Below are 23,359 nucleotides of genomic sequence, written 5' to 3' on the forward strand. Positions count from 1 at the left end.
GCGGCAGCCACCTTAAGCCCTCCTTGATTTGACAACTCAAAGAGCGCATTCTCTTCTCCTATCCATAACTGTGATCCTAAGATGATCACTTAACCTGTCATATCGCTGAGGGTCAAAAAGCATCCATTCCATTCAAACACTTGCATTTCTGCTGCTGGGAAAGTAAACTCTTCTACTTGCTTACCTTGTGGTGAAGCTTCCAGGGAACACAAAGGTTGCATAAAACTGACACTAAGAAAGTCAAACCAGGCTGGGAGACATCACCTGAGCCCCAAATGCCACTGTGCTTAATGATTATGAATGTATTCCCACTTAAGTATGAGCCCATTCCTAATCTTTTAGTATGTGAGTCAATAAACATTTTCCTTTCATTGTAAGCCAAATTGAGTCAGACTTCCTGTCCCTCACAATTCAAAGTCCTAACTTCATGAATCTTTTAATCCTTTACTTTCCTTCATAGCACTTTTCCAAGTGAAATTTTATTATTTATTTAATTCCAGTCTCTCTCTCTAGACTGTAGTCTCTGTGTGAGAAGCAACATCTCATATATCAATAGTTGCATCCCCAATGCCTAGAACAGTTCTGACCCTTAATATTGAATGACTGAATAAACAATTCAAACCAAGTATTTTCTTAGTTTCCAAAAAGCTTAAGAAGTTAACATTATGGGGCTATTTTTATGTGTGTGAGAGATATTTGTTGTTTCAAGATGATGATACTTATATGCTGAAATCCACTTATATTTACAAAGTATATGTAATCATTTTCTATAAAGATTGCACATGAACTCTAGTTTGAATGATACCAAGGCCTCCTTTTGCCTGTGTGAATTGGGCAAACTATTTTTCTAAGCCTCACTTTGCTTACCAGTGAAAAGTGCTCACCTCAAGGCAGGCAACCATACATAACAGCCTCTTGGTAAGTTGAATTTCTATTAGTACAAAGGAACTACCCAGATAACCAGAGAGAAAAAGGAACATATATAGTCAATTCAAAACCAAAGTGCTTGAGTGGGCAAAAGCAAAGACCAGGACTGCATAACACTGACATTTTTATTAGAATTCATTTGTAACAAATGGAACTTGTGTCAGCAAAGAACTGATTTTCATACAGACCTCTTTCGCCACCAATGTAACGAAGTAAGAAAATAAAAAGCACGCCTTTCATTCTGTAAAACATTTACGCGTACTACTAATTAGAGGTAATTGTATTTTTTTTAACAAGCCATTTTACAATTATTTTTTTTAAAGTTTTCAGTCTATGCATCCAAAACGAGAGCAAAGAACACAACTGTTATTATCTTTGTAAAGACACTCCAAGCTTGAATGGCAAAGCCACATAGCAGATGGATAGGATGGACTGTAGCCTTCTGATCTCTGCTGGAGTATCAGGGCACCCATAAACCCAAAAGAAACCAAAACCCAAAAAAAGGAAAAAGAAAAGGGAATTAAAAATAAAGAGGAGGAGCTAAAACAAAGCAAACCCAAAAATAAACAGGAAAGAAAAAATATCTCTGTTACTGAAGAATTTTTTCCCTTCCTGTGTCTATGTTGTGTTATTTACATACACACAAATGAATTTCTGAAGCAGTTTCTTACAGATGGGTTCAAGTAATAACATTATTGGGTGTAGAATCAATAGGGCAGTGCATAGTACAAAGGTATAGAAAGTGCAAAGTTCCCTAGAGGCCCTTCCCTCCCCTGGCTGTCCTTGCCGTTGTCTAACCATGCAAATCATTTTTAAAAAAGAGCTAAAATAAAGTTCTGTACAAATCACTTTTTATATATTTTGATTTTTTTTTTTACCATTGTAACTAATTACAAAATTATACATAACTACACATACATAGGTAAATAATAGCACCGTACTGGGTATGATGATGAAAATAATTGGAAACTGGAAAGTTTATGGTAATGGTAGATAAAGATGTTTACCTGGGAAAATCAAACTAGAATGGTTGTACAGAAAAGCACAGAGTGGAATGCACATCAATGACAGTAAGGGAGTTAGTTCTCGGAACGGCGCCCAAACAATAAGATATCTGAATAGTCTCTGCCTCGTTTGTATGGTATGCATCCCATTAATTTTCTTCTTGTGATTATTCTCCTATTTCCCTTTGCCAAATGGGCAGTTTTTGTTTCAGCGAGAGAAACTGCTCATTGGCCAGTCGTTCTGGTGTGTAATACACACCATCAGATTCTACATGTCTAATGTGGCATGTCTGCAAGTCTGTCTGACCCCCTTTGTTTCACTAAATGAAAATCACAGCACTCAGTAATCTGGCACTTGGATAAATCTCCAAAAGATACAAACTAAAAGAAAACAACAACAGATCCACATAGTGCACATTCTTCTCTGGTTCTGATGTAGGTTAGAGAGTCTCATTCTGAGGTAGCCTTCTAGATATTTTTTTTTAACATTATTTCTTTTTTCTTTTTTTTTCTTTTCTTTTCTTTATTTATTTTTTTTTATAAAAGTGCTCAAATATGATGCTTGGAAGTGTTTGGTCTCTTGGATTTCATTCTGCTAGTGATGGTAAAATGTGGAAAACAAAAATCTTTGTATGCTGAACATCAATGAAGCTAAAATTAAATCAAAGTGTTATATCTATACCAAAACTCTTTAAGAGTCCCTTGGATATTTTGAGGGTTCTTTAAAATCATATAAGAAATGGCAAACTCATGCCATTTTCCATGGCTTCCTACAGCATTTATGTTGGAAAATTTGGGATTATGTTGGAAAATAGATAATTGTTTACGTTCCCTTTTTAGAAAAATCCTAATGGATTAGTAAATATATTCCAAAGTTGACAATTATATTTGTCACTAAAATAAGTTTGGTGCAGTTACTGAATGTTCCAGAACAGATTTGGAAGGGATTCTAAATAAAACAAGTAGCTTTTCCTGATGTTGGCAACCATGAAAGGAAGGGCCCTGATTATCCAAGTGCTTTGGGCTGGTACAATCACTAACATCCCCGACTTGGTTGAAAACTAGGAATGCATATTAGTCAAAGAGTTTTTGTACATGTGGTAAACAGATAATGCTTTAATTAGAAGAGTAACATATACAGACAACTAATGAAAATATGAACCAAAAGCTAAAAAGAAATGCTATTAAAATAGGCATCAATTATAAGGCACTCTAAATGCATAACTAAAACCAAAAAAAAACCCAAAAAAAACCAAACCCCCCCCCCCAAAAACCCCAAAGTACAGCACTTCCCAGTTGTGCTGTATGCCACAAAATGTTTCTGACTGAACAGAGTAACATGAGTTTGGCTTTGCCCCTGTTACATATCATAAATGCAAATTTCATAGCACATACTATAGACAATATACGATTGAATACATTGTTTTTTAAACAACTTGATAGCTGATATATTACAACATTCTCCCCTCCTAAAGGGATATGCACTGACCTTTCCCACATGCACACCTCTTAGATATTTAATAATTTTTTTATTGCACTAGAGTGTTAGAAATATTGAACTTTGTTGGAAGCCTGGCTAACAAAAGGGTATTTGTGAATATGAGTAGGTGGGTGTGAGGAGACTGGATAGGAAATTAGGGGGTGAGGCTTGACAATCACTGATGTGCATTCCTCATTTCCCTTAAAATTAAAATTTTATGATATTAAGAAATACCCATATGTCATAAAATTAATAACAAATTGAAAAAGATGTTTGTAATAGCTTCTCTACCTAAAAAAAAACAACAACAACAACAACAAAAAACAACAATACCTAAAAAAACCCCAAAACTAATTCATGGAAGAACTGAATGATAGCTGTATCTATCTTTTTGTGTGGACACACTGTCTATATATACATAGACACCCCTGTAAAATATGGATATATATGTATATATGTTAGCAGCAACTTTATACTTTGCGCCTCCCTGTTGATTCCAAAAACAAAACAAAACAAAACAAAACAAAAAGTTCTCTTTGACTGTTTGAAGAGAATGGGTACTTTCTCACCAACCAAAACTGAACAGAAGTGTAAAAGTAATATTTGACAAGACGGATACTGTAGATTAAGAATATTGCACAAAAATGTGCAAATTTTCGAATTATTTGATATTTCTACAGCAAGATATTACAGATAACAGTTCTACAGCTTAAAAAAACCTACAATTTGGAAATAAAAAATGAAGAGTTATGTAACTTTTTAAAATTCACTTTATCGAATGATACATTTGTTAAAAAAAAGTTTACACAGTTAAAAATGAAGCACAGGTCAGCAGTATCTTTACAATACTAAAAAACTAAATCAAAGACTTTCTTTTTAAACATTTCCCCCCGACACCCCTCCCCCCCCGCTAAAATGTTATTATGAGCAGTATGGTGGGAAGGGGCAATGTCGCAGCAGAGTCCATTTTGTCACGAGAAGCCACACCGGGAAACATCTTGCACTGAACTGCAGGACTCTGGCCATTTCTCCTCACACCTAACAAGCAATCCTGAACAAGACGGTGGTTCTTTGCTGTGATTTCTTCTTCCCTTTATTTTGAATCCTTGAGGTATCTGTAAAAATCCTTCAGATGCCTCATCAGTCAGGATTCTCTTTATTATTTTTCAGGTTAGATTATTAAACTGTAAATTCTTGGTCCACCCAGAAGAGTTTTTTTGTTTTTGTTTTTTTGTTTTGTTTTGTTTTTTGTTTTGTGTGTAATAGTCCCACTAAGTGGTAGTTAGCTAGAAGTTAAGAAGGACTTCTCAAGTGCCCTGTATGGCTCAGAAGAGACTCCGTGGATACTGAAGGGCCTGCAGTAAGAACCCAAAGTGGGTTAGGGGTTTCTACGTTGCATAGTGATCAAAGCTGCCCAGGTACTCCAGTGCGGCTCGGTAGCAGAACTGATACTGGTCCTGCAGGAGACCAAGCATGGGAAGAAAGAGGAGAAGGGGCCATGAGTCCATTTTAATAGGAAGATGATAATCAATATTCAAAAACAAATGTTACATCTGGATGGGGACAAAATCAGTACTCTCATCAATTAAGTCAGTCCAATGACCGATCCATTTTAGTGAGCCGAGAATGCAGCCACGTGGGGTGTTTAACTTCACCAATCAATTTGACTAAAATCCTCTCCTAATTCCAAAGTAGTAACAGCTAGAATGAACATTATCTTCCGAACAAGTGTGAGCTGTTCTCCAAGTAGTACCAAACAGTTACCATCCTTGAGCGTGGGAACATATCACTGTTGTCTTTTACCACCATCTATTTGCGATAACTTATTTTCAGTTTGCATATTAAAGAGAGGCTGATCCAGACACACGCTGTCCTGAGGAAAACCTGGATTCATTTATCTTCTGGGCTATTGCCAAAAGAATTTGAATAAAAAGGTTCTTACCAGATAGTAGACCTTACTACCGGCAATCAGAATTACCCACCACCATTCCTGATTGTTATTCAAGTAAGGGTGAGGAGCAGTAGGTATACAAAGCCACTTACAAAGGGCTCTGGACTTTCAAGCTTTTCATCCCCTGGAAATGGCATCCCAAGACTTGCTGTCTGTATCAAAAAATACCCGTGTCGTTTGGCCTAATTCAGCGTGATTGCTAGTTATCTGTTCTAGAAAGGCCCACGTTAAAATAAAATAACTTGAAAAATGTCCTTTTTCAGACAGGGAAGAACACTGTCATATTGGAATAAGTTGGGGCATTGTTGGAGAGAGAGAAAAAAATAGAATTTTTGCCATAAAAAAATCTTATTTTCAGTAGCCAATGGGGCTGAAAGTAGATAGTTTCTATTTTGCTTAAATGTGCATTTTTTTTTACAATAAAAATGGTAATGCAAAATAAATGGAGTTTGCTTTCCTATGTTGTCACAGTAAGCTGCTTGGCTAAGTATTAAGGGTTTTTAAATGTCCAATTTCCCTCTGCCACCCCCAACAACACCCATTAAGTTTGTCAGGCTGACCTCATGGTTTGAGTATTGCAAGCCAAATGCTTGTGCTATTTTGAAATCACAGTTTGGAAGATATCGTGTGCAATGAATTTAGGAATACATACAGAATGTAGAATTTGGTGGCCTTTTGAGGAAAATAAACACTCACTCATATCATCCTTAGAAATGAACAGTCAATAGGCCAGAGTGGCTATATCACAAACTCATATTATTCTAAAAAGATGAGAATTTCATGATCAGTTATTGGAGTAAAAAATGGGGTATTAATTTCTCTAAGGCTTATCCAGGATCCAAATACTTAAAACGACCATTAGGAGAATGGAGAAGTAAAATGGGCTGAGGGTCTGCTATGTAGCAGGCAATGTGCTTCATAAAGTGCTCAAATAGTGATAATTTATCATGGTTCGACCTATTATATAATCTAATACAACTTCCAAAACAACTGTAAGACTTTGAAATATTGAACAATTTGATGGTTTTCCCACACTATTTTCCTGTATTTTGCTCTGGTGTGGAGAGTCTCTGGGCCCTAAGAGGTTAATAAAATCTATTATTTGGCCTTGAGATGTGATAAACTCATGGAGATTTTTCTCACCTCTGTCTGTACCATGGCTGGTCGTTGTGTTCTTAACATTTTGACAGTCTGGAAGATATCTACAACTCCTTCATATCTCATTCTTTCCAAAACAATGCTTAGTGTTATGAAGACTCCAGTTCTTCCAACGCCCGCACTGCCATAATAACAAAGACGGGATTACTGGATGTGACGCTCACAGTCTTGAGCACATTTGCTTGGAAGTAGACATATGTGCACCTGCTTCCATAGTACACCAGGTTCTTCCATAGTAATGTTCAGGAAAATTTGGTATTGGGTTCATGGAATGACTACTCTTGGGATAATGTGTCATGGTAAAATGTGAGCATGAATGTGGAGCAATTAAGATTAAGCCCAATGCAGTAGAATGACTTTTCAACTGGGATTATACTTCACTTCGGAAAGATGCAGGAAACATAAATATTGCAAAATAAACAGATACAGGGAAGGGTAGAATATAGGTTAATACTCTTCATGCAGATCCTTCAATTGTAGACCTTGCCTGCTTAATATGTTTAAAGTATGGAATAATTCAGATAAGGTGAGAATAAACTCAGCCTCTTCAAGTTTTCTAACGTATTATTTACTTCTGGTGGTCACAATCTATGAAGGATGTTTCCTCACTTAGACATATAAGTAAATAAGAAGGTGTATAGATTATTAAAATTGAGATGTCAGTTTTGATATGAGGAAACAGATTCTGTTATGGGTTTTTTTTTATTATTATGGGTTTTTGATATGGGATCCTTATTCAGTCTTTAGAAGGGTCGGTGAATAGCTTATATTTACTGACTGTGTAAATGTCTATACATTTGTTCTCTCTCCTGAGAACTTTAACAGATTCTCAAAGGGGTCTCTAACCTTTAAAAAAAATGGTTGAGCCTCACTGAGCTTATCTACTACTTTTAGATGTTCAGCAGCTAAAACACCAGGACTCTTTCTACCACATTAGCAAGATTTTGAGTTTGTTTTCTTTATTGTTTTAAGATAATTCCAGAATGTTCACTGCAGCAAGAGGAGAAAATTAATTCATAGCTTTTGTGCTCTTAAAAAGTAGGAAAGCATCTGGAGGTTTAGGTAATGAGGAGAAGAGTGAATAATCTGAAGAATCCCTACATTTTTGGATCCTAATTAAATGGCATGTGTAACGCTTGGGTACAGGCTGTAGAAAATGGATGGATTCATTTACTTGGGGATGTAGCTGACAGGCATATATAAATAGTCTGTCCCTTTACAAAGTGGGTTTTCTAAAGAGTCCAAAGTGAGGCTTTAAAATTCACGGGCAGTCCTTACAAAGTGGCTGAGGAAGTCCAGGAGCAGTGAAGGCTCTCTGTTAAGATGGAGTAGATGACCTTGAAGGTCCCTTTCAACCTTGAAAGTCTCTCTTACTCCTGGGAGGATGTGATTTATGATTTTTTTTCTAAATGTCCCAGGTATTCCAGAGTCTATTTAACCTTGATTTGATTGTTCAAATGTATCAAAATATAGGGTTTCTGGCTTTCTACCAGGTGCTTTCAAGAAAATAACAGACAATGGCCTTACAACTTCTGAATTTGTTGATTTTACAATGCTAGTTTCATAAGTTATAAATAAAGTTAGTATTTTAAAGATATTCCCAGGTAAGAGAAAATATCTAGAAAAGTCGTGTGTGTGTATGTGTGTGTGTATGAGAGAGAGAGAGAGAGAGAGAGAGAGGTAACAGGACACAGTTAGACACCATACACTATAGGAGTATTTAAATCATTCTGTGACAGCAAAAGCAGTGGGAAATAGCACACGTTTATACACTTATGGTAATGTCTAATGTTAAACATATATATTAAATATATTCTTTTTTATAGCTTATGCTAGAAAAGTTTGAATTAGCATTTGGGCCAATTATGTGGTAAGTAAAGGGGAATATCCAGGTAATTTCAGTCCAGTCTATACCATCTACATTCCCTACATGATCTTTGGTTGTCTAGAGTAACCAAACTCAACACAAAGCAAATGTGAATAAAGAAGGCCCTCTGCTCATAGAATATATCATCCCTGGGGAACATCACGTGCTCAAAAGGATCTTAGAGAGGTCCTAAGATTCTGTCATAGAGCTACGTGCTGACAGAAGTGAGGTGAGAATTCAGCTATCTTCAAGACTGAGTTGAATATTTCTCCTATTTTGAGAGCTTGTCTCCCCTTTCACTAAGGATCGTAGTTTGGAATCTATCTCTTTTTCTTTTTCCTTCCTCCCTTCTTTCCTTCCTTTTTCTATTTTTGAAGCAAAGTAAATTTTTACTCTCTCAAGATTTTGAACACAAAGAGATTAGAAACTGACACTTAAATTGCTAGAATATGAAAATATATTAGTGTAAATAAAATTAGGCGAATTCCTTTTGCTGGAAGGCTTCTGCATAACAACTTCCCAAAGCACTAAATTTATGGCCAGTGTCCTTTCTGAACCGTTTACTTGCTATTTCTATTAACTTCAATGACTTGAATTATAAAATGCTGTGGAAACTATTGAAAATAATTAACTTGAAGGTGCTTCATTTTCTGATACAGCAACAATTTTCAGGCAAATTGCAATTTTAACTGAGGTACCATTCTAATCACTTACTGACTGGCAAGAATTAGTATTGTCATTAAGGCTGGATAACTATTTATGATTTTCCTAAAAAGACAAACACAGGAGATTAATACAGTTAATCAGTTATCAGTGTAATGCCATGGAAGTAAAAGAAGTAAGAGATGATTAACTGAACAAATTTTCACTAGCGAATGTACCAACAATTCCTGTTAAGGTAAACTGGGCAAGGAAAAACACAATTTGGTCTTTGTTACAAGAGGTAAAATTTGGGGATAAAAATTTTACCTCTGGTTATTTTCATTTTATGGAAAGAAAGAGAACTGAGTTCTTGCTTAAGATTTTATAATATATTTCTGAGAATAAAATATCAATTATACAGATTCACTCCAATAAGCTTGTCCTGACAATGAATAGACAACAATGTACATTTTCAAAGTTATTAGCACATTAATCACAAATGCAAACTAATTATTCTTGATTCTTCACTCACCTGCAATGGACTGAAATGGGCCCATCTTGACCAAACTGCTCTTTTGTTTTATGGACTTGGCCAATGAAGTCAATAAATCCTTCTCCAGACTTTGGCACTCCCTGCTCTGGCCAGTCAGTGAACTGGAACTGCCTCACTGTTCGGGACTGACCATCCTTTAGAGAGAAAGCCACACACCCAGCCGCAAAGAAGGATGCCAGGAAGATTCAGCCAGTGCACAGACCATAGCAGCAAGAATTTTTTTTCCAGAAAGAAAGAAAAGGGGGTAGGGTAAGAAAAAGTTAGAAACACATTTAACTAGAAACTTAGTTACACGTGTGTCTTACCTGTTATTAACACTGTCTACAGTCACATATATTTAAATTGCAAATTTATTCTGGCAATGTCCAAGTAAAAACCTGGGTTCTTATAAAGAGTCATCTAGTTCCCATTTTAGTAAATGCTTCCGAGACCCAAAATTTGCCTTCAAAACCAAAGTGGAACATATATAGTCTATTTCAAAAATTTCAGAATCCAGTAATTTAATATTGAAAGGAGCATCCAAGCATGTCACCCAGACCAGAGATTTTGCTCTTGTCACGATAACTTCACATCTGCCGTGCTTGCTTATTTCTAGCACTGTCAAGTGACAAATAGTGACACTGAAAGGATCTGACACAAACTGGGTAGCTGTTAACCTGGATGCCCCACATGTCTCAGAGGTATACAATTTCTAGCCGTGGCAGCGCACACATCATGTGCCCTGCAACTATGCCGTTGAGTGGGAAGTGAGGTGTCCCTCAAGGAGTGGAAAGAGATTATTAGCACTCTAAACACTCTATTCTGGAAAAGAATTCTTCTGGCTGACCACAGGAATTAAGGCACTCGTGGGGGGCTTTAACAGACAGACCAAATGGTGGAAAGAAAACATGCTGGATAGAAGAGGGGTCTTTTCTAAAATGATTAGCAAAACTGCTCTGACCCATGAAGTATAAATGGTTTGAGAAGGAGCTACTAATGTGCTTCCGATTCCCTCTAGAACAGAAGCACAACAAAAGCAGAAGGGACACTGTTTACAGAAATAAGAATAACAATTATGCCCACCAATTTTTTCTCTGAATCTTCTGAGAGGGAAAGAATCCAAATTCCAAGCTTAGAGAGACCGATCCTGTTTAAACAGGACCTGCACCCAGTAAAGGCTTCAATTTTTTCCTCCTTTCCATTTTTGTAACACCTCTTTCCCCTTTACAGGCCTTTTGGAAATGGGTATGTATCTTCCCAAGATTCTGGTCAAGTAGACAGAGACCCAATCTTTTTCATTCAGTCATATCGAGAGGAAGGGATGGCTTAGCTCGGGATGGACACATATCAACTAGTCCTGTGGTTTCCATAGGAATAGGGCATATTCCTGACTGGCATCATTTGATAAAGCAGGAAGATCACGTTAACTTTGTGAGAACACTCAGAAATATGAAAATAACTGCTTGACCCCATTACTAACTTATGGATGGTTACCATGGAAGCATGATTTACTTCTCTCTGTTTCTGGAAAAGGTTTGGAAAGCACAGGAAGGAAGCCAAAGGCTAGGTAACGCAGATTTGTCCTCCTCTAAATATCCCGGGGATTTCATTTCTGACCACAGTTGCTTTTAGCAGCAAGAAGAGGTCATGTGCACAAACCCTTACTATTTGGAGGAGAGATCAGCTGACTTCATATAAAGGTTACCTGTTTAACAAAACTGCATTCCAAGTGCCAACTTGCTTTCTAAACTGGAAAGTTCAGATTAGAAACACACTAGGAACACAAACAACAAATGCCATGGCAGCTAAGAAAATTATAAAATCACAGGGAGCCTTTTTTAATAAAAAGTATGCGAACAAGTTCTTACCTCAATATTTCTTTTGGTTTTTGCGATCAGATTAATTTGGGCAAGTGAGGAGTAGTAAAGAAGGTGTCTCTGCTATTTGCAGAGCCTGACCCCTAGTCTTTATCATCAGAAATGATTGGTGAGTTTGCTTGGAATGTACTTAAGATTTTTCACTCACATATCTACCTTCACATTCTGAAAGGGCACACTTCTTTTTTTTTTTTTTTTTTTTTTTTGAACAATGGGGTGGGTAACGAAGTCATGCTTACCTGGGCAACTCAAAAACGAGCCCGACAGACTTAACTGCTACTTTGAGAACAGTCACCTTCAGAGTAGTTAAGATTTCAGACTTTCTGGGATTAACAGGTCTGTCACCTGGGCCAACCAGCCTGCTAACCAATTTCTCCTTCACTTAAGGTCAACAGCCCAGGGTCGGCTTTGGGGATTAGCAGACAATCTCTAAACATGAGTATTGGTTGGAAAAACTCCTTTCCAGAAAAAAACAATGGATCAAGTAAATAGCTCTATCCTGGAGTTTTATTCAACCCACCTACTGTGACAGTTCCAAAAACAAAGCAGGGCTTTGGACTGACCCTGTTCTCTCCTAAGATGTGTTTGTAATCATGGTTTGAAAGTGGCCAAAGGGAAGGATATTAAAGTTTATGCATAGAACATCTTACATCAGGGCTGAACCTTGGACTCAGCAATCTAGATAAGAAATGCAGAATGAAAATTAGCCAACAAGGGTCATGGGTGCACAGCTCTCATGGACAGACACATTAGCACACCGAGGAATAAACCATGACAGGAATCAAATTAGAATGTGCAAAGCTTGTCAGAGTCTTCTAAAGAATGCCATTTGCTCTGCAGTTTTAAAATCATACCAAATTAACCTCCAAGCCCACGTGACCTAAAGGGCTTTGCAAAACAACAACATATTTACAGCCTCAAGTAATGAAGAAGTCAAAAAGCTCCAAAGAGAATGAGCTGAGAAAGTGAATGTAAGCACAGCCAACCAATCAGTAAATGCTTCCCAGGACACACACTTACCAAGTATATCCCCAAAGTTGGGCTGCCAGATGTTATGTTTGAATGGAAGCCAACCCTGGGTTTGTGAAAACACTTGCCAGACAGAGGAAAAGTTACTCTTATATTGAAAAACAAAGCAGTCCTCCAAGCTCAGTTAGTTATTTCTTTTCACTTTGGGAATATGGTCACTCGGCAAATATTTCTCCCAGAGATGCATTTTAGACTGCTTTTCAGCTAATGGTTACGAACATAAGATTGGTCGACTCACCCTGGCATCTGTGACCTTGAATTCTCTTAGGATATACTGTGGCATGTTGTACTCAGCCATGGGATCTACAACAAAGTACTGATATCTTGCAGACCGTTCTGCCGGCCAGTATTGGTGACATTTCTCCTAAAAGAAGAGAAGATTAATGTCAAACTGTATAAAGTACAAATAAAATTTTATCTATCACCTATCAATCTATATATTTAATTTGTTTTCTCTCATTAATAAAAGTTCAAAATTCAAGGCCATTCCAATTGCATGTGACCCATTTTCTCTTTGAAACCATAAGTTCCTAGAGAACAGGAAAATCATATGGTTTAATATTTGCTTGTGGTGTCAAGCACAGTACTGGCATACAGCAGCTTATTAATACACATCAATTGAATTGAATACTTTGATAGGGTGAGTGTCTTCATATTTACAATTTCTCCAAATAATAACACTGGTCCTTGGCTATAATGCTGGCCCTGTCAGTCATGCATTGCACCACCAGAGCTGAGTTGCATCACCGTGTTATGGAATGAATAGAACCATGACGTGTGAACGCAGAAAGAAACTTCTACATTGATCTGGCCCAGGCTCCCTTGTCAGCTGAGGAAACTGGAACCCAATCGGTTTTAATATCTTGGCTAAATCTCACAGAATCAACTTTAAATAGTTAGAATTGTCAAATTACTGTCCTAGTTTGGCATTTTTTTCTCTCTTTATGTGCTTTAAATGATGAGTTTTAGATCCATCTCTACATTTATACAAGGAAGAAAGAAAAAAAAATGTCTTAAGCAAATACAGCAAAATGCTGTAGGTCCTTGGGTATCTCAAATACTATTTTGTGTATTTTTCAGAATAATCATTTTCAAAAAGTAGGTCTGAGATGACCAGATTATATCCTTGGAAAAACTATGTAACTTTCTAACATGCTATTCAACATGCAGTGGAGGGTGGGCAGGTAAGAATTGGCCTCACGGAAGAAAGAAAGTCAAGTTTCTTCACACAGAGAAATGATGGCGCATGTGCTCATTAAACTCCAGCTTGTCCAAGGTGAAAGGAAAAAAGTCTATGCCGAGAGTTGGGACCTAAGTCAAACAGGGGTATCTGCTTCTTTGTTCCCATGGTCATGCTGCACTGGAACCAAAATACTAGAACTTTCTTCAAAACACACACATTAAAGAACTTGCCATGGCTTTGCAAGTTAAAAACCAGCACAAGAGTAACGAACGGCCCAGAATGGGTCCGGAGAACTCTGCCTTTCCAAGAAATGACGCTGGCCCTTAGGTTATTAAAATGAAATCGTCATTTCTTCATGGACTGAATGTCTTAAGAAAAGACACTCACTCTGCCCATCTCACGCAGCTTAGTGAGCATCACGACAATGGTGGAATTGTGTTCCCAAAGCATCCGCCAGAAGTCTTCGGTGGTCTCTGCCAAGGGTCCCTGGGTCGCGATGTAGGCTTTCTGTTGTCTGAATTGCAGAGAATAAAAGTAGCATGTTAAAGTAGTCAGAGAACATGAAAAGGTTCACATTTGATACATAAACATCAAACCTACTAATGAAAACTGAAAACATATTATCAGGGCAATTGCAGTAAATGCCCCGTTAAGGTTGTATAATCAAATGAGAATATTTAATACATTTTGGGGGCTTTGCAAAAGAAATTGCTTTGTTAATACTATGATGTCTGTCTATCATTATTATTTAAATTTTAGTGCAACACTAATAGCTCAGTTTCATGTATCACACAAATCACTTAGGAAACAGTGGTGTGGCTTCATTTTGTAGATAGGACTCTTACACAATCTACTAAATTTATGACATATGGCGTAAAACAGCTTCTTCATTAACTCCTTCCATAGCCAAATGACTTCCGAAGGAAGAGTGCAGAAGGCCAGATTAAAGATTCCATGACTGCTTCTTCTTACTCCTACCAAAAATAATAAAAAACAAATACCGAGGGACTGAATGCTGACCCGTGCAGAAAGAAGATGTTTAGAATTGAGATGAAATTCATTCTGGCTGTGAAACGAGGGCACATGTAAATATGAAGGCTTTGGACTGTCAGGGGAACAAGAGTATATACCTGTATCCATCAATAAAACTGGCATTGATGTAATCAGATCCTTCTACTCCTCGGATAGGCTGCAGGCATACCCTCGTGGATTCATATGGCATAATATTAACAAGGCGATTTTTGAATTTATTACATGGAAGATTGGCACTGATGAATCTTGAGGTGTGAGCTTTAGAGCTGGCTAGACGCTGTTGAATAGAAGAAAAGAAAAAATCTGACAAAGATAATTTTAGCCTACGGTTAGATGCAATGTATTCAAGATTTCCCCTTTAGATATAAAGCTTATGTTTAAAGCAAAGGACCCTTCAAACTGCACTGCTTTTCACTTCTACCTAATGATTCCATATAGTTTATTCAATTTTTAAATATGTTCCAAGAGTATGATCTCTCAATTTAAATTAGGGTTCAAAAGAGCTCCAGGTATTGTTAGGAAGCAAAGAACAGAAAAGGGAAAGAGGAAGAAAGTGTTTTACAGTCAGACACCTGAGAAGGTCAAGTGAATCTTGTAACTTCAGAATTTGAAAGGTTAAGAAAGTGAAGCCACTGCTCAGAGACAATCCCAGAATGACTTGCTCCTGAATTACCGCATCACATCCAATATCGTACCTTAAATTCAAGCTCCATTCCTGTGACATTCTCTCCTGCTTCTATTTGTGTCAGCTTCTGAATGTAGGCATACAAGTTTCTAGCTGGCACTTCGGTATTTCCACAAGTCACTGCTTCTAACAGTGCATCATGGATAAAGATGTATTGGTCTTCTGTTTGAACCATGTAATTCCTCTGGGCTCTCATTAAAGTTACATGGCCATAAATATCTACAGTTTTTTCATGCTTTATTCTTTCTAGCATGGCATCTATTACGATGAAACAACCAGTCCGGCCAACTCCCGCACTACAAGAAAAACAAAGAGAAAAGAAAAGTCCGAACAAATCTACCAGGAAACCAAAACATAAGAATTTATTGTAATTCTTACTAAGTGGGTTTTAAACCCATTAATTCTTTTCAACTAGCTATTGGGATTATTTTGGAGCACTCTAAAGTAAAAAGTATTATCAAGTCACCGTAACCAGAGGATAGGGAATCAAATACCAAGTAAAATTAATTTGGTTTCAAAATGTAAAAACATTAAATCCATAATTACTGTGATCCTGGATCATGTAACACAAAGGAAACATTATTTTGAAACTTAAAAAAAAAAACACGAACATTTAAGTTGTTTATATTAGAAGATATCTTAAAAATTGGTTAAGATCTAATTAGGCTATATATTTTTGTAAAACTTCATCTATTTCAGTTCAATTTGTGAAATAAAAACTAGAAAATCACTCAGCCTGAAACATTTCATATTCTAAAACCCAGCAAGAAAGTTCTAAAATCAATTTAGTGGGAAATAGATAATTAAAATATTCAAACGTTGCACACTAAAACAGGTGCAGGGTATTTTCAATGAAAATAAATTCCTACTAAAAATATAATCACTAGAGAGTAGGTGTGTCTCCTCCAGAGTCAAATGTACTTTGAAATTCTAGGTGAAATTCAAGTATTCTATGTGGGAAAATAAAATCCTTAATCTTTGTTATTGAAGAAGCTCTGAGGTATTTTTTAAACTCCATTACTTTGGGACTTATGGGTCATTTTCCAGTTGGTGGAAACCGATTCAAAGAAGAGAAGGTGAGAGAGTAAGCAAAACCCAAAGACAAGATCTGCTGTTCCAAGGAGACAATCTAATTTACTGAACTGGATTTCAGAGTCAGGTGGTTGAAACATTGGAATTTCCTCAAGTGTTGAAAAAAGTACTAACAAAATAACACATCTGTGTTCCTAAATCTCTAGATAAGCCTTGTTTGTCTCTTATGAAACTCTTTAGAGTGAGTCTGTTTATGTGTCAAGTATGGTTGAATCCAAAATATTTTTCTCCTCCTGGTCATGGATGCTCTCCTGGGTGGGAAACATGTAATCAACAGGAATTGGTATCCATCACCACCACAGACACTAAGCAACAGTCTCCTTCATCAGCTACATGCCACTATTTCCTGTCATTCGTGTATCTATGTGTCCTTTATTTATCCATCTGTCCATTGACATATCTTTCTCTTCATTCAATGAACAGCACTTTGTTAAGCAACGTAGGGGATACAACATTAAAGATGACTTAGATCATACCTTTAAAGAGCTCAGCATCTATCAGTGAGATAAAAGGTTACTTAACTATTTATATAAAAAGACTAAGAAGAGGAAGAAGAAGAAGGAGGAGGAGGAGGAGGAGAAGGAGGAGGAGGAGGAGGAGGAGGAGGAGGAGGAGGAGGAGGAGGAGGATGTGTCAGTTTTGTGGACGATGTGGCATTTGAACCACAACTTGAAGGACAGGAAGGATGGGGGGGGTTGAGAAAGCTAGAATAGCAGAAGAGAAACAATGTCTTTGCAGTCATACTGTTGGCTCTAGGAGTTACATGTGAAACTTTTCACTGGCCTAGTGAGGCACCTGTACAAGGAATGTACCAGAACTCATGAGTGAGTTTAGTGAGCACTAGAGTGCCTGATACAACTGAAGTGGCAATTTCTCTCTAGTGCCAAGTGGCCACAAGGTGGTAAGTAAGCATTTTGTAACAAATAATAGTTTCATTTAACTACTGAGCAGTACAGATCAAACCTAGCTTCCACAAAGTGACATGACATTGAGATGTAATGCAAAAGCCCCTTGAGACAAAGAGTCTTTGAAGTGACAGAATTTTTTTTAGCACACAATCAGAGACTTGATGTATCGAGGTCCACAAAGTCCCATTTTATCTAGCTTGTTCTACTAATAAACCTATGAGACGGCGAGTTCTCCCTGACACTCCCCATTTCCCCACTCCCTCACCCCCCAGGCAGGATTAATTATCCTCCGTTACAGATCACTTAAGTCGAGCGTCAAACACCACCCTAGTACCATCTCAGTTACATCACATTATTAATTAGCCTGGTGGGTCCGCTATTCACAAATCATGGCGCATAACAGGAAATGCATTTTCTATTACCTTTGTGTGCCCTGCACCAAGCATGCAGTCGGTGCTCAATAATGTTTGTGAAATAAGAAAAAAAATCAGTGATTGGCATCAGAAGCCTTGTGTAATGAGCAGCCCATCCAGGTTCAGTAAGCCTCTACCGAGGAAGCAGGACTCTTCAGTTAGTGAAAGAAATTCCACATTTGACAAAGGCTCAGAACTATACAGAGAATGTCTGAAGACTGCTCCACGGTGCTGGGTAGGAACAGGGAGACCGGAAAGTGCTCTGAGCGGTCTTCTGATCTGCCATCACAGTGCAATTAAAAGAAACTAAGTAGGACTGAATCTAGAGAAGGGAAGTAGCCCCCCATATTGGGGAGGTTCTAAGACTATGAGTAATACCTTTTTTCTCTTTTTCTGTGTTGTTTTCTTAATTGTCTTCATCCTAATTGTGCATTGTTTCTAACTGGATACAGCTTCATGCAGTTCTTTGTAGTGGAAACCACGCCATAAGCCTTATAACTGAGCCCTAAATATCAAGTCAATTCTAGATAATGGCAGGGATATTTCCCGAAAATATGCATCAGGGACCATTCTCAAATGTTTGAATGATGCATAGATCTATATTCAGACAGAAAGATATCACAGAATCTTGGAAAATTGGTAGGAATGACTCTCGTTTCAAACAGTAGCAACCTCTTCAGAGTGGTAATGAGAGAAAAAAATAAAATATGTGCCTGACTCTAAATTACACACTGTGGAAAGAAAAGAAAGAAGAGAGGCTATGACTTGTGCAAAACCCTTTTTTATTTTCCTCCCCAAAATTCAAAATACTGTTAACTGTCCAATCTTGCTTATTCATATGTAAGATAGGGAAGGAGAGGACTCTTTTATGTGTTACCTCTTCTTTAGGAGGAAGAGTTCTTAGGGGTTTTAAATGTTAGAGGTGTCTCTTAGCTTGAAGTAAGATCATGAAGTTCAAGATACTTTTTCCAGATATCAATGGCTGGGTGTCCTTCAGAAAGTCACTTAACCTCTTCCTTGCTTTCCCGTTGTTCTTAAATCGCGATAGTGATAATTAACTCTAGTTATTTACCTAGTAAGTCTTAAGGCTGAATTAAACATACTGAGTGTTTTGCAAACAAAAAGGAAGAGAGAGTTACTTTGTAGGTACAAACTGCATTTTAAAATTCTACCTCGGAAGCTGACACAAGGAATAGGTAATGCTAATGCTGAGAACATTACGATAGAATCACTGCAGGATCATTTGAGATTAGGCTTTCAAAATCCTGCTTTAATCTACCCCCTCAAGCTGTTCTCCCCTTTCTCCTCATATTTCCAATAAATAATAGGTTACATTGGAAGAACTTTCTGCTTTCATATATATTGTCACGGTAAATGAGATGGCAGTGAAGCGCCTTCCCACCATAGTGCTTCGTTCCCAGGAGGCATTCAGCAAAGCTGTCAGTTCCCTTTTCCCTTCTATGATTTACAACACTTGGATGCTGCCCTGAAGTCTTCCAGCTAATGGTAAACGGCCAAAAAAGGGACTCAAATGGAGGCTATGTGGTGCTAAACTTTAGCACCACATTCCATGCCACTATCTTTGCTTCATACTGCTTTCTGCCAGTTGGGTTGGGGAAAAAAAGGCACCTTTCTTGTGGCCCACCCCTCTAGAACACTCCTTTAGCAGGTTCAGCAATTCCTAATGTAAATTCCCTGAAAAGCCTTTCTTCCTTGGTTTCTGTGCCACTGAGTATGGGAAACGACAGATACTCCTCTTGTGGTTGAAAGTAGGAAGGGAGGTGATTAAATAATTATCTCCAATACAAAATCACGCGAAACATGCAGCACATGAAATGAGCCGGGAGGAACTGTGACTCATATGCAATGGTTCCATCGACTCCATGACAGGGTAGAATTTCTAGCAAACTGGAAACCAAGACCAAACCTACCAGCATCCCTTTAGACTGTGCCTCAGTAAGTGATATTTTTTTCTGTTTAATGCCTGTACTGATTATCCTCATGCTTCTCAGGATTTTTCCATTTGCATCTCTTTCTCTAATTCACACACCTCAGCCAGGTGTCAAAACGTAGATAATGTCCCCAAAGTTCCGTCCTCCTTTCTCTCATTCCCCTTCATGATTCAGCAATAATCTTAAAAAAAAAATGATTCCTAAAGTGATAGCCCTTTCTCTGAGCATAAGTGGAGACCTGTATTTCAAGTTGCCTTTAAGTTTCTCTAGACATAGATTCCAGGATTAATTAGCATTTTCTCTCCTCATATCTGCTCTTCCCTCTCTCTCTTTCCTTACTGTTCAGGTCTAAAATGTAAGAATCAGTTCGGATTGTTTTTCCCTCCTGCCCTGCACAATCATAAACTATAAATTCCTGTGCTTTCAACCTCTACACATTTTACTCAACTATCCCTCAGTGGTGTGCTGGAGTTGGCAAAAGCCAATTGTTAAATTCTCAGAAATTTTGCTTAAATATGTTTAAAATAAAGGTTATACTGAAAACACAGTGCTTCTTAGTGATTTTACTTTTATGCTCTTGAGCTGAAACTAATATAATGGTGTGCTACTGAGCATCTCTCCTGAGCTTTGCATTCAGTGATGTCACGTTTGTACCTTGAAACCAGCTATGGTGGGAGGACTTACACCAAGGAAACAGGCAAATACTTGTTCCCCCGCTCCCCCCACAGAGCGGGTTGTTACACATTACTAGCACACACTGACTGTCCTGATACACCCATGCCCACCAGCCAGGGATGACAGGAAAGTCCTCATTACTTCGTTTTTCCATCCACATACTCTCATAAGACTCCGCAGGCTATTATCCCACAAATATTTACTGAATGCCTACCATGTGCTAAGACATCGGGGAAGTGGTGAGCAAAATCAACAGAATCCTTTCCTCGTGGAGATTACAGTTTAGCAGAACTAGATAGTAAGTAATCATATGATTAAGTAGATAATTTTAAATCTCCAATCACTGCTATAAAGTAAATGTACAACATGCTGGCTGAGCACTTCTGAGGAAATGTCATTTAGACTGATACCTCTTATGGACTGAATTGTGTCCTCTCAAAATCCATATGTTGAAGCCTTAACGCCCACCACGACCATATTTGGTGAGAGAGTCTTTAGGGAGGTAATTAAGGTTAAATAAGCTCATAACGGTGAGACCCTTACCCAGTCAGACTGGTATCTTCATAAGAAGAAGAAGGGACACCAGAGAACTATACACAATAAAACAGTTATTTTAAAGAATTGCTGTGAATAGAGTTATAGGTTTAATAAAAATGTTATAAACAAGCCTTAAAATGGAAAATAAATATGTGGAATCTGCCCTTTTCCCACACTGCCTTCCAGCCACCCTGATTTTCACAGTAACTCAAATAGGCTAAGCTATGTTCTATGCCAGGGCCTTTGCTTGGGATAGTCTCTCCTGAAAAGCTTTTCCTTCTTCACTCAGCAAACCATCCCTTGTCCTTTGGATATTGTGTGCATCTGCTAGGGCTGGGTGCCTTAAACAATAGAAGTTTATTTTCTGTAATTTTAGAAGGCCAGAAGTCCAAGATTAAGATGCCATCAGAGTTGGTTTCTGGTGAGACCTCTCTTCTTGGCTTAAGATAGCAGTCTTTTTGTTGTGTCTTGACGTGGCATTTCCCCTGTGCCTGCGCAGAGAGACAGCTCTATCTCCAAGCACAGTTACTTTGGGGGAGGGGAGGGTAAGCCTTCAACATGTGAATTTTGAGGGGACACAATTCAGTCTATAACAAGTATCAATTCAAATCAATTGAAATTCTTTATAAGTGCTTTTCTAGCATGCTAGACATGTACTTCATGCAGTTGTTGAATTTATATCTTTACCCATAGGATTATTTAGTACCTAATTCTCCTGCTAAATGGTAATCTCCATGATGATGGAATCTCCTGTTGGTTTCACTCACCACCTCACTGATGTCTTAGCACATGGTAGGCACTCAATGAATATTTGTGGTATAATAGCCTCACCAACTCTTTAGGTGTTTTTTTTTTTCCTGATATATTTATTGGTTTTCTGGAATATGTCTTTGAATAAAGTTTTGTGTAAAATACACATGGACAGTATTATTCCTAATGCCTTGTATAGTTGAGAAGGTTTATTTGCCTTTACCTAGTTAAAACTGCATGGTTCTCAGGCAATACTTGTATTACAAGAGTCATAGCTTCCCCCAGGCTCCAGGCAAATTAAACATATTTAAAGCTTTCCTAGCTCTGGGCCTTTGCTTCTGCAGGCCCTTCCTCCTCCTTATCAGGTCTACATATTGATATCTACCTTCCTTCAAGACTCCTCTCATGTGCTGTATCCTCCACCAAGACTCTCCCCTGGTTTACTCCTTCTTGGATCCCTATGGAAATGTATACTTCTCTATCAGCAACTGCCTTACCTCATATTGGTTCTCTGGTTATTGTCTTTATGCCAGTTGACAATCTCACGGGAAGAACAACAGCTTCCTTGTCTCTACTGTGTTTGATGATTTCTCATGGCAATTTCCATGCCAGGGAAGTAGGAAGTCTTCAACTTGAGTTGCAAAATTTTAAAAATATAAGTTTAAAAATATGAAGCCATTTCTTTTGGATCAATGACATATGCAGGAACATTCCTCAAAGTCCCCCCGCGTGGGAATATACTTTGATACGTGTTTACAGAGATAAAGGGAGTTCTTAAAATTTGATGAGATGGAAGCAACCCGTGTTTATGCTCTACTCCAGTTGCTCAGAAATAATAAACCTCAGGCACCACTTTTTTCTTAAGAAACTGAAAGTTGAAAATTCAGAGCTTTTAGAAGTATGCTAGCCTACTTTTGTTTGAATTTCCAAGTTCCCACAACAGCACATATTTTACCTCCTTCTCCAATTTGCTCTATTTTTCACCCATCAGTATCTGAGTGCAGTGCACCTCTCAAAATGAAGGATTGTAGTTCTAAAAGCAAATGCATTTTTCTTTGATCCTGAAAAACTCAGCTCCCCACAGCAGCAGTAATGACGGAACCCTATTTAGTGCTGTTTGTTTTTCATCATTTCAACAGCCTTCAACCTGAAACATGATAAGAACAGCAAAACAGATAAACCACCCTTATTTTTATCTGTTTTCTGTCGGAGTAGTTGCCAAGCATAGAGACAGATTTTTCTAAATATCTTAAAAAAAAAAAAAGTGCATAAGCCTGTACTTCAGGCTGAGGCCAGCACAATTCAGTACATTTATTATGTTACAGAACATTCCTGTAAAAAGGGAAGAGGACAGCACTGTTAAATCAAGTCTAGCATTAGGTTGGTCCTTGTTTCCTCTGAAATAAATCCAGCTTTCTAAGCTACCTTCCAGTGAGGACAATGACGCCACCAAAGCAAACCAAATTACTGGCAAAATTTTGCCTTAAAAGCAATAGCAAGAACGATAACAACGGCAAAAAATGGTTTCAGTCAGTGACAGCTACTCCAGTGTTTGTAAGCTGAAAGACTGTGCAACCCATTGAGCAAGTACGCTTACTAGGAAATTGTTATTACTTCAATATTATCATTCATCCAGTTACAACATTTGTTTTCAATTTCTAAAAA

At 37.8% G+C, this 23,359-nt stretch overlaps 1 protein-coding gene across 1 annotated transcript in view; it reads right to left on the reverse strand.

Moving 5' to 3' along the window:
* Window positions 1–1,470: 1,470 nt before the first annotated feature.
* Window positions 1,471–23,359, reverse strand: part of PTPRD (protein tyrosine phosphatase receptor type D) — a 301,900-nt gene continuing 280,011 nt past the window's right edge. The window contains exons 31-37 of the mRNA XM_040632317.1: window positions 15,378–15,663; window positions 14,781–14,959; window positions 14,038–14,164; window positions 12,706–12,831; window positions 9,562–9,716; window positions 6,506–6,641; window positions 1,471–4,868 (exon numbers count right to left, since the gene is read on the reverse strand). Of these exons, the coding sequence (XP_040488251.1) occupies window positions 4,800–4,868; window positions 6,506–6,641; window positions 9,562–9,716; window positions 12,706–12,831; window positions 14,038–14,164; window positions 14,781–14,959; window positions 15,378–15,663 (1,078 nt within the window). The 3' untranslated portion in view covers window positions 1,471–4,799. The remainder of the gene's footprint in view (window positions 4,869–6,505; window positions 6,642–9,561; window positions 9,717–12,705; window positions 12,832–14,037; window positions 14,165–14,780; window positions 14,960–15,377; window positions 15,664–23,359) is intronic.

Source organism: Ursus maritimus, unplaced genomic scaffold (assembly GCF_017311325.1).
Source record: "Ursus maritimus isolate PB19 unplaced genomic scaffold, ASM1731132v1 scaffold_17, whole genome shotgun sequence".
Classification (NCBI taxonomy): Eukaryota; Metazoa; Chordata; class Mammalia; order Carnivora; family Ursidae; genus Ursus; species Ursus maritimus.